The sequence below is a fragment of the Ixodes scapularis genome, unplaced genomic scaffold (assembly GCF_016920785.2).
Source record: "Ixodes scapularis isolate PalLabHiFi unplaced genomic scaffold, ASM1692078v2 PGA_scaffold10__122_contigs__length_95168666, whole genome shotgun sequence".
In the NCBI taxonomy this organism is placed as follows: Eukaryota; Metazoa; Arthropoda; class Arachnida; order Ixodida; family Ixodidae; genus Ixodes; species Ixodes scapularis.
This window is the reverse complement of record NW_024609836.1, coordinates 17906336-17918221: the sequence shown is the minus strand read 5'-3', so window position 1 is coordinate 17918221 and position 11886 is coordinate 17906336. Positions and strand designations below refer to the sequence as shown.

At 44.8% G+C, this 11886-nt stretch overlaps 1 protein-coding gene across 1 annotated transcript in view; it reads right to left on the bottom strand.

The window, feature by feature from the left end:
* Window positions 1-11886, bottom strand: part of LOC8051903 (potassium channel subfamily K member 1) — a 64232-nt gene that overhangs the window by 4001 nt on the left and 48345 nt on the right. Inside the window, exons 3-4 of the mRNA XM_040502259.2 lie at window positions 8027-8238; window positions 1724-1910 (exon numbers count right to left, since the gene is read on the bottom strand). Of these exons, the coding sequence (XP_040358193.2) occupies window positions 1724-1910; window positions 8027-8238 (399 nt within the window). The remainder of the gene's footprint in view (window positions 1-1723; window positions 1911-8026; window positions 8239-11886) is intronic.

Here is an 11886-nt window from a genome sequence, read left to right as displayed (position 1 = left end):
TGCCCAGCCCTGCCAAAAAAAAAAAAAAAAATGAGGGGAAACGATATTATAAGGCATGTCCTCTCATCATTTTATTCGCTTTACATTGTCCTCACCAGCATCACCATTCTCAGTCCCTGTTTCATATCTGTGTAACTTCCTACTTTAAAATTCTTGTTGGTTCCCATTTATATTGTGCTTAGTGTCCTTTGTACTATCCATTGCATATTGTCAGTATCAGTTCTATCATTCTCATTGCTTTCTGTCCTGTTGGAACATGCCAAAGTTCCTACGCACTGTGATTTATGCCTGTAAAGTTTTCTGGGTCCGCATTATAGTGTAATCTCCTAGTTTTTAGCTAAACATTGGATTTAAAAATGAAGTAGATGTATTCATACACTTTACATCCTTTGTTATTTTTTTAAATTTTAGTCTAACTTTCAATTTTTTATTTAATAATTGTTTACTTAGCTTTTATTATTTAGTTTTTTCTCGTTTATATTTACTTATTTTTTTTCCGACACTTGAGACAATGACAAATCTCTGATCCAGCCCCTTAGCGAAAAAGTTTGGAGACCCCTGCTTAGAGTTTCCTCCCAGATGGAATTCTTTATTTGACAGTTACCTCCAAAGCTGCTTTTTCCTTCTATAATTAGAGGTACCATAACCGTATACATTCATTTGCTTTGTGCGATTTTCTGCCCTTGTAGGTACCATTTGCTGCTGTAGTTTTTTTTATGATCCTGAGGGTAAATACACAGTTATTTCTCTGGGTGGGATATTGAACGAGATTGTTGTGATAGTTGTACTTCGAAACTCCTTAATTGCTCACTTTTGCATGCCTTGCTACATTGTGCCCGCTTCACATAAATGACAACAGGAGGCACTGTGGTCCCGCACAGGGAAGCAGATGACGCTTCTCTGCTGCATGCTGCTTCAATGGGCTTTTGTACATGCATGTTAGTCGCTCGTAGACAGAGGACACAACCCAGGAGGGTCAACTTTTAAAACCCTCGCTTAAAATTAACGAGATTAACGGCATATAGTGCTAGTCATTAAAAGGAGTAGAAAAAAAATTTAATCTCTATGCATTAATTGTGATGGAAGCAAAGCTGGTGATGCAAAATATGCGGATCGGATTATTGTTCGCGCTTTTGCAATGCCAGCCTTGCGCCTGTTGCACAAGTGATAACTTTAGCCCACCCCGGTGCTTCCCAAGTGCTTCAGGTATCTCTAAAACCTACTACTTTGGGGGTTTTCAGTGATGCTCTGCAGGTTTTTAATTGGGACCATACATTTATTCTCGCCAATTAAAAAGTTAATTAACAAAATTTTGTTAATTATTCGACTTAATGCGACGATTAACGTCCAATGCATCAACACACGGCCCTGACGAACAAGTCGGCATTCGCCCACAGCCGGTGCGGGCAAATGCCGACTCGTTCGTAAACAGCATGTCTGTATATATTATGTCTCCCTGGCCGAATGACTCGCCATTTGCACAGATTGCATCAGTATACCTTTCACGGCCCTGTACAGTACACATGCACGATAGTGGCACCCAACTTGCAGTGAATGGAGTCTTCACTGCATTTAGTGCAGTGAAGCAAGTACATTTAGAACAATGAGTGCATGTTGGGCTGTGGTACGCTGACTCCTCGGGGCACGAGGTGCATTTCGGTCTGCATTCTCAGCGTCCAGTGTCTTTCCTATAACCATTGTTCAAGAGTGCAACTGTACCCACCGACGACGGCCACCTTGTAGAGGGGCCTGTAGGGCTGGTCGTAGCTGTCGCCCGGCGTGTAGTCGCCGAGGCCGATGGTGGTGAGCGAGATGAAGCAGTAGTACAGCGAGTCCACATAGTCCCACTCAGGCTCCAGGGAGGAGAAGATGGCCGCCGGGACCAGGAAGAACAGCACCACCACCAGCAGCTGCGGACAGAAAAACCACGTCACTCGCTTGTCTTACGCAAGAGTCGCCACAGCGAATGCGTTCAAATTAATTACTCAATTGCCTATTTTTACTAAGTCATTTCATTCGGCAATGCCTGTGCATGCATGGCACGCCTCAGCCGAAGAAGGCATGTCAACATCGTGTGAATGTCTCTATTTTTTTGTAGTTGTAAACTATGTTCTGGGATGTGGCGACCTAGCACGTTGGCGCAGGCAAACAATACTGTCTTGTGGGGAGACTCTTTATACGTTTGTGAAGTGCCACGTGTGCAGATCTTGACGGGTCAGAGATTACAAATCTTTTCGTATGTTCACGTTTCACTGCCAAACTCTGGCCGTAGACTTCCAGAACATGCTGAGAGCCCTGCGATTTCTCGGCGACACCAACAGACACTGCGTCTGACAACTGTTGGGGTCAATGCAGTCTGGCTGAGTTGCCAATATAATGTTTCGTAGATCATAGTAGAAAAACCCGGAGACAAGGAGCTAAAAAGCACAAGAACAGCACCGTCACAGATGACTAGGGGTTATGCTCGTGATTTGTGAAGAGAAGAAGGAAGACTATGTCAAATTGAATCATTGTTGTGCTGGTTCTGAGACAGTGTTGTTCTTGTCCTTTTTAGCTCCTTGTCTCTGGGTTTTTCTACTATGATTCGTCACCAGCTCGCCTGCGTCTTTACTGTAGTTTCGTAGATGTGGGCAGAGCAGTCAAATTGCAAGCATTGGACTAGTGAACGATGGGTAAGGTTTGCCCACCTTATGTTTCTCACAAATCTGCAGGACTTTGTCCAAAGAAGATAGTGTCCTTTTTCATACAGACAAGCTTTCATCATCGTTCACCAAAAGTTGGGGAATGCGATTTACTTTCGAACCTTTCTGAAAACACTACAGACTAAAGGCGGGGGTGTACACCTGAAAACTTGAAAACATTAACTTTTTGCTTGTCATAATTTAATATTCTCTTCTACCTCTTTCATCTACCTTGTTGAAAACCAGGCTGGTGTCATTCGCTGAAGGCAATGATCTACTGACTTTTGTCCTTTACACTCCTCCAATTTGAATGTGAGGAGAGGGAGAAGTGTCATAAGCTCCTCCACCACAATCGCAGTGATGTGATTGCTGCGCCATTTGCGCCAAAGTGCTTACCGTGATACATTCTGCTACATTTCGCCAAAAAGTGATGAATTTGCACCTACATGATTTTCACTTTATTAACTCGAAGTATACTAGCTGAGGCCCCGCTACACAACCGGATCGTTAAGGCTTGTCCAAATTTTCAGAACTTTGGATTATCGCCTTAAGCGACGTGCTACTCGATTTGATACCTAATCAAACACCGACAGTACTCCGAAGTCGCAATATTGCTCATGTTCTTTGTTCTGGTAAGTGAGGTGGCTTCGTTGAGTGTGCTTCTCACCGTGCACTGGTGCACCGCACTAAAGCGAGAAATGCGGAGTAGGCATCGCAATTTTGCATATCTTGCTTCGCCGCAGCGCATCCGTGTGCTAAGGGGAAAGCACTTCTCCAGAGCAAGACGTTGCACACAAAAGTGTTGGGTATATACTAAAAAAATAACTTGGTAAGCGCTGATGTAACAATTAACTCTACCTTGCAATAAGAAGTACCAAATAAGACTGTGGCTAGTATATGTATGATAGACTGCAATATTCATACAATATTTTTTTAACTTGAGATTTAGTGAGAGTACTTACGTATTGTGGGAAGATATACATGGACGGCTCTATAAACCTATACTCTTTATGACAACTCTTTTATTTACTTGTCACCTTTACCTAGGTCCCATCTTTGCGATGGCACAATGATCCGAGTAAATTAGAAGTACATTAATTAGAGTGGAGAATGAAAACTTGGATTGTTTTGGATTGTTTCTAGGGCTCATTCATCATACACATAGCGATTTTTGTTTTTATGAAGTTCTATATAAAAATTGTAATTGATGTTAATAAATCAATTACAAAAGCTTTGTTTTTATTTGATTTAATTATTGCAGTTTGATTATAGCCTAAAGGAGTTGAATGAAATATCAACTTAGGTGCTCAATATTATTCTGTTCTAACATTATTTCCATGCAATACACTATTCGGCTTACCTTTGGCTCCATACCTAAAATAACCATCCACAGCAGTTCATTCCGTCCTTCATCAGTATATTTTTGTTGCGTCTGTTACTTCTACACGCAGCAGCTATACAACTCCATTCACCCTTAAGCTGAGACTATACGCTCCACCTTCAATGCAAGCTTTCTGCCCTTGCTAACACAGGTGTGAACATGCAGGCTCGCGCAACCAAAGCACCGCAGGAACTAGAGTGCTCTCGCTGAAGGCAGAGTTTCTAGTCTCAGCTTAACCCTTTGCCTACCGCAAAAAGTTTGAAAAAAAACAAAAAACTATTTGAAAATATTGAATTCTTTTAGGTGTCCTATAAATTTAATATGCAATACAAAGGCCAAAAACAAACGCCAAAATATTTATTATATGAGAAGTCTTTGAGCACACTGCAAAAGAAAAAGGGACTAAAGTTCTGCTTCACTGCATTACAGCAGACAGTTCACATCGCCTTGCACATGGATGTTCAGGCCGGGCGTAGCAGTACTGCAGACAGTTCACATCACCTTGCGCGCGAACTGAACGCAGAACGTCGAGGGGCTGGAGGGGAATTTTCTACATTGATTCTAGTCCAATGCCGACACTCCGATACAATGTTTTCCTCGAAATCAGAGTCATCTGAGCTAAAATCCAATAACTCGGTTGCATCACTCTCACTGTTCGATGAAAGACTCATTTCCTCATCTTCTGAATCTAAAGAGACGTCACAATATCTTTCTTTTCGTCCCAATTTTGAGGCAAGATCGTCACTACAAACGCAGCGACCAGAAGTTGACGCCACCATTTTTAAATTCCCTGTTGCCTGTGTTGGAACAATTTTCTGCCAAATTCAGAAATTTACCCGGTTTTTATTTTCCGTGAAGTGCCATCTATCCACGGCAAAGCTCACTAGAAACACGTGGACTAGCCCAGTTCGTCCATGGTAGCGTATTGGAGCCCGAATAACCGTGGACGAGCCCAGCTCGTCTTCGGGGGGAGCGGTACAAACAGCGTGGACGAACCCAGGTCGTTTATGGTAGGGAAAGGGTTAAGGGTGAGTGGAGTATAGTTCTGTGTTTGAGGGAACCAAACCTGCCGTACGATTTACCCAAACAAAAGGTTGCACGGAAAAGGGAAGGCGAAGTAGACGGCGTCTTTTGATGGACAGGCCAATACGTGAATCTTACCATATAATATTCGCGGAGCTAGGAATGAAAATAAAGTGTGTGCTTATGCTCCAGAAGTTCCCTTTGCTGCCCCCAACTGCACTTTTAGCTGCTCCAGAAGGTGCTCTAAAATGTTTGGGACCGATCACATCACTGCACTGCACTGTAAGTTCTGGCATAAAAGAATCTAAAAAGAAAAGCTCTGCTGAATCATGAGAGAGCAGCTATCTACCTGGAACATGTCATCACTTCTGCTAGTTCGCACTTTGATTCCCATTTACTATTGCTGGGAAATTGATAGATTAACTTACTGATTAATCGATTAATGCTTTTTGATTGCGATTAATTTTATTAACCGGTTAATCAGTAATATTTTAATGAACCAAAATAAAGTAAAAAGTAAACGGTTTCACCATGCAGAGGTGGATGAGAACACCTGTATGAAGGGCAAAGTTTAGGTCGAAATGTAACCTAAAGTAGACTGTAAGGGCAAAATTTCTAACTCCTTAGAAGTGCAGAAGGTTACACGTGTCCCGGCCACTTCAATGCCTCTCGAGTGTCCGTTTAGTGCAGCAGAGTCTATAGTGTGAACAATCAAAGGAGGTCACTCTTGCCGGATAACATCAACGAACCTCTTTACCTCATGCACCTGAAGTGATAATATGTGACTGTGAGTGCCTTCAAACTTTTCTTAACTACACATCAAGGTTGATTCCTAATAAAAATTGCATATTCCGCCCCTTATCTCATATTCAGCAAATGCAAAAACATAAAAGAAATATTAATTTTGAATTTTTAAAAATATTAGGCACATAAAAAATTAATGAGACCTATTCTTTGATTAAATATTTGATTTAAGGATAGGGATTAATTGGGTTAAAACTTGATCAAACCCAGCCCTATCTATTCTTTACTAGATCGATACCTGCCGAAATAAATTGCGTCTTGTGTTTTATGCTGGTTCTCCTGAATTTGAGTTTTCCAGATGACTCTGCGGAGGTTGATGACGGGACACCGTGCAGCTGTGCAGTATAGCTAGCTTCGTTTCGGTAAACGTGCAAGGCTCGTGGCAGGATTGCTGGAGCACCCTATCTCTTGCATCCATTGCAGAAGTCCGTGCCTAAACAAGACAATCGGAAGGGCGGTCATTCCTAGATCACAATAGACCTGTCTTATCAGCCAGGTTGTTCAATGTCAGCTGGATAATGTTATCAAGGGTCTTTTTGTTGCACTGCTTCTCTCGATTTTGGAAACGTGTAGAGCCCTTTAACTTGTTCCCTTTACAACTACCGGGCAGTAAAGTTGAAAACTATGTTGCTTAAATTTCTTCCGACTTTCAAAATGCTAGCTGTTAAGAAAGAGGCAGACATGGATGTCATGCAAAAGGCTATTCTATACATATACATATCCAAAGTCTTGCCAGTTAATGAACTCTGGAAACATTTCTTTGGACCTCGTAGAGAAGCAAAAGTAGTGTGACAAAAACAAAAAAAAGTTGATAGTAGGATTTTGTTTTGAGTACACTGTGGAGTAATTCTAAACATGGTGAGTCACTGAGCATTCACTAATATTTCTGAGTAAAGCAGAAGCTCAAGAAATTGCACAGAGATGAATTGGTGTGTTGAGAGCTGTACCTGTGTCCAAATGATTAGGACACCACCGCTTCAGCAACGTAGGCCGATCGGCCAATGAAACCGCCCATAATGCACTCTTATTTGTTTGGTCTCTCTGCCTAAAGCCGATGAACTTGCTTGAATTTAATATACGAGCGTAAACATGAATGGGACAATATCTAACTGTGCCACTGATTTTACTTACGGCATATCACTCCTAAGGTGATGAAACTAAATCTTCGATATTGCAGTAGCTTTTATATCGGTAGACCAAGTGTTTGGTCATCCCACCTTTGCCACGATTTCTGGGCGGATATGTCGGGCGTGTAGGCAATTTCTTTTGGTTAACTGAAAGCGGGCTTCACTGCCGAATTACGATGCTCGTTAGAGCGAAGTGAAGCCGAACTCGCAGAGTGGCGGTGTTGCCGGAGTAGTTCACCGCCTCCATCGATTACACATGGAGCGTCTTATTTATAAAGTTTCACAAACTAACTAATCCCAAAATTATTTTTAGGGCAAAATTCAAGTCTGACTTGCTGCGGTAGGAAATAAAAACCCTTCAGTTTCACGTGCATTTGATAACGACGGCAAGCCGGCATCAGCTACACGTCAGTGGTTTATAGTTCCGAATAAGCGGCTACACGATACCACTAATAGGAAGTTTACGTATGAGACCATTCGTTTCTCCCTCCGCAATAAAGACGCCACTACCGCGCGTGCCTGCCTTGTCTGCAGGGTTCCGGATCTCGTACGGGGTTGTGGAGAGTGTAGCGGGACGATGGAAATAACCTGTGAAAATGTCGTATTGTTAGGCCACGGAGTCCACGTCTGACGCAAATGCCTTCGCATCAAACACTTTCTGGCGTCGACGGAACCTCTACCGAACCCTCTGGCGTCGACGGAACCTCTACCGAACTCGACGTTTTTGAAAAGGTGTCGATGAAACTGCTGTAGTAGCGACGTTCTTTCAAGATGACTTCAAGTTTCGGTATGGACATTCTGTCTGGCCTGGGACATTTTTCGCCCAATCGTCGTCGTTCATTCTGGGAGCCGTAGCTCCCATGAAAATGTAAAGCAACTGAATAAGCGTGCTAAGTGTACTCGCAAACGGCCAATAGACAAAGACAACGGCGGTCGAGACATGCGACGGCAAGAGGAAAGTACAGCACTTTTACTGCTCTTGCCGGAAAAGGAGATGAATTGGAGCTCACCCCCACGATGAAGAGGTGTAGGACGCGGATGTTGAAGGCCTGGTAGAGGTGGCCCAGCTTGGAGTTGAGGAACTGCAGAATGCAGGTGACCGGGATGAGGAGGCGCTCTACGAAGGCCGACAGCAGAATGAGCGTCAGGGGGATGCCGATCAGGCCGTACACGATGCAGAAGATCTTGCCGCCTGTCGACAGCGGGGTGATGTTGCCGTAGCCTGCACACCGATTGCAACCGAAAAACACCTATAAACATCCGTCAGTGTCAACAATACAAAATCGGATAAAACTGAAAAAAAAACACCGATAAACACCCGGTAACTTCAAAAATACAAATTTAGTCAAAATTGGAAACACCAGGCCACTTTGGGGCATGTTTGTGGCCGCTTATTTTCCCCGCTAAATTTAATGGGGAAAACGACGTCACAACTTGATGTCACGTGACCTATACACAAATTTAGTTTCCCCGCTAGATTTAGCGGGAAGATTGTCACCTGACCTCAAGACCTCATGTCTGATGTGCCTCGTGAATGCACTGGAAGTAACCCTCTCGCGCGCCGTTTTCCTCTTTATGTCTGACCAAGTGGCATCAGTGTAAGCTCTGTATCCGGATAGCAATTCGTCTGCCTCTCGCGCAGGGGTTGCGGTGACGTCAGAACGACGCCTAGTTCTGATCGGCTTTGATTGGAAGGATAGTGGGTACCCCAATGCTAGATGCCTCGAGGTCTACGCACTATTTTTTTTAATCAACCAATAAGAGCTCGGTGTTCTGAGGTCATCGATACCCTTGCTCAAAAAGCAGACTAACTTGTGCTCCACATAGGTTTCTAACAATGTTGGTTAGGGCCAATGTTACTAGATTAGCTCAGCTGCAGAACTGCTCATGGGGGCTGCTAGCGCGAGCGGTACGCCGTTCTCACCTCACGATTCGTCTCCTGTCGTTCGACGTGCCGGACGGCTGCTATGGTAACTGCAGTGTATTCAATGCGATACGTTCGTTTTGAAGTACAGCGTCTAGATGGCGTTCCACCATACTCTATGGAACACACTGTTTTGAAACGAAAACCTAGTTGGCACTTTAAAAAACGGGAGGCAGTCTGAAGTGAGCGGGGGGGAGTACCGCACTTCTCGGGAGTTCCACAACTGAGGTATAACGTTGGTTAGGCACGAGCAGCCTCAGCGGGCAGCGTCTCCGCCGTGCAGACGGCGCAAGTGAGAAAAAAAAGGACTAAAAAAATTCGACAGAGAAACGATTGTTTACTTGTAGGAATGCCAAAACATTCCTAGATGCAGCGCCATCCTACAAGCAGCGCGCCACGTCTTCCTTGTTCACACGGCGCCGGCGCTGACATCGTGGTCCCCCACTGCGCAGGCGCGGCCTCCCGCCGGCTCCACGGCTTCCTTGACAAAGTATCTGCATTGCTGCGCTTTTCTTTGCGTTTTATTTGTGAGGCGCGTCCGCTTTGACCTTGAGCGCCCTGACGCCTTCTGTGACGTAGCATCTGATATGGCACGTCGCAGACAACGGGAATTCTGCTTGTTAGTGCCGTTTTTGTGCTACGGACGGTTACAGACAGCGCCGGCTTTGCTCCATGGGACAGTTAACACATTCGCATTCAAATAGAGACTCATTCTCACCCGTGCACGCGCTCTTTCCGTTCGGAGCAATGTTACTAGATTACCTCAGTTGTAGAACTCCCTCGGAAGGGGGTAGCCCCCCTTACTCATTTGAGTCCGCCTCCCGTCGTTTGAAGCGCCATCTGGATTTTCGTTTCATAACTGCGTGGTCTATAGAGCTAGAGTAACTGTATATGCTCCGCTTGCGGAGCAGAGTACCGCAATGGTGCCATTCTGGAGCCAAGCACTGCGGGAAGCCACGGTCAGTTTTTGCAGGGGACGCGAAGGCGCCGACGCGAGACGACGTGCTGTGGCGTGCTGCGGCGCGCTGCGGAAGGAAAATAGTGCGGCGTGCGGCGACGAGCCGGGCAAGCGCCGTCAACGTTGTCCCGTCGTTTCCTGTTTCCCTCTCGGTCGCAAAAATCGCAACCGCGGATCCTGCGGGTCACGTGTGAGGAGAAGTCGTCAATACATTGCGGTAAACGACGCAGCGGCTGACGAAAACGCCGTCCCCTCGCTTTCGCACGAGAGCTCGCCGACTCGCCAGGACGGCCGGATGTGCCGGTCGCGTATCGCGTATCACTCCGCGAGAGCCGCAGACGCGAGCAACGCGATCGCCGTCCGTGTCGTCTGCTTCCCTTACCTTGGAAACGGATGTCCTAAAACATCACTCGCGTTATAAAAAAACAGGATTGTATTGTACCTAGTTGACGCACATAATGTTCAATGACTTAGGAAGCTTTCGGGTCGTTCTATTTTAGTCTAAGATCTATATTTGGCGAACTCAAAGCGGAAAATATGTTCCCCCGAAACTCGGCGCTCTGGAAGGCCGCTTTCCCGCACGAAGGTCGGATCCAGTTCTGCCCACGTGACCACTCCTCCGCCAATACGGAGATGGCGGCGAAAGGAAAAGGGACCTAAAGGTGGCGCTACGGTCGCGCTATCATCATCATCAAAGCGGGGATAGGAGAACCTCCGCCCCATAGGCTCTCCAGGTTCGCGCGCGTGACGGCGTATATTGTTGCGTTTATTTTGTCGCATACTATCGGTGGGAAAACAATTCTAGCGGAAAAGGATACGGTACTGTTCGGTGCTTCAGTGAAGATCGAATCGTGTTGCAAGCGTGAAGCCTAAATTTATATAATCGCTTCTGTGGGTCCGTCGTCTGCTCCAGGCAGACGTTGGAAAGCATGGATAACCACGACTGATACCTGTCTCCGGCTGAACTGGAATATTTACGTTAAATATTTTTTTTTTAATGGATGTGTTGGCTCTTCAACGTGGCAATTAAGAAAAACAATAAATTCCAACCCAGATAAAATAATACCGGTACTGTGGGCAGTGAAATCGCAGCTTCTATGTTTTCTTTTTTTTTTTTACTTCTAGCTTTTGCAGTAATATAAATATTTAAAATGAAGATAAGTTAGCGCTGTATTGAAAATTACCGTGCTATTGAGTTCCTCTGCCCTTTTACTGTGCCATAGTGTGGGTAAGTTTTGTGGAGTCTGAACACATCGACTGCGTTTCGATGAGGAAAGTGTGTCTCTTCTAGTGATCTGCAAACTGCACGGTTGGCAGGACAACTGAAACAAGTAAAACAAACTGTTCTAATGTAATAAACGGGTGTGACTGAGCAACGCAGCAATGTTCCTGTTGTTAAATGCTTTTCTCGGCAGTGTGGTTTCACCCGCTTCAATTTTCTTGGTGAGGGCCGCGGACGTCAAGAGGCTAATACTATAAATCTCTGGCTAAATAATCTTGTGTTCAAACACAGTAGACTCTGCAAACCCAACAAACGACGCGCACCACGACACAGCTAGCATCGGCCGCAGTGATACTCTTTTACTGATAAAAGCTAGCGAGGCTTCACGAGACTTTCCGATCACCCTTCGCCCTCACCTGACGTAAGACTGGGCAGTTGGCATCGAACAACTTTCAGGTTATTCAAGTAATGCTTTAATTGCAATTTTTTTTCTGCCGGTTAATTGGAGTCCTGTGCTGCAGAAAGTCAACAAGGGGTAAAAATGCCTGCTTTAATATTTTTGACGTCTTTATTTCTTTTGTGACACTGGCTTGCACGGTAAACCACTTCAGCGTGCTTGACATTTCACCGAGGGTGATTATACTGTTTAAATAATAAGTTAAAAAATACTGCAATTTAAAAGACTTCCCGTGTTCATATTTATTTAGGACTCACAACGTGAAGTTTAGAATGGGAATGCAATTTGCCACGTATGACATAGTAAAAG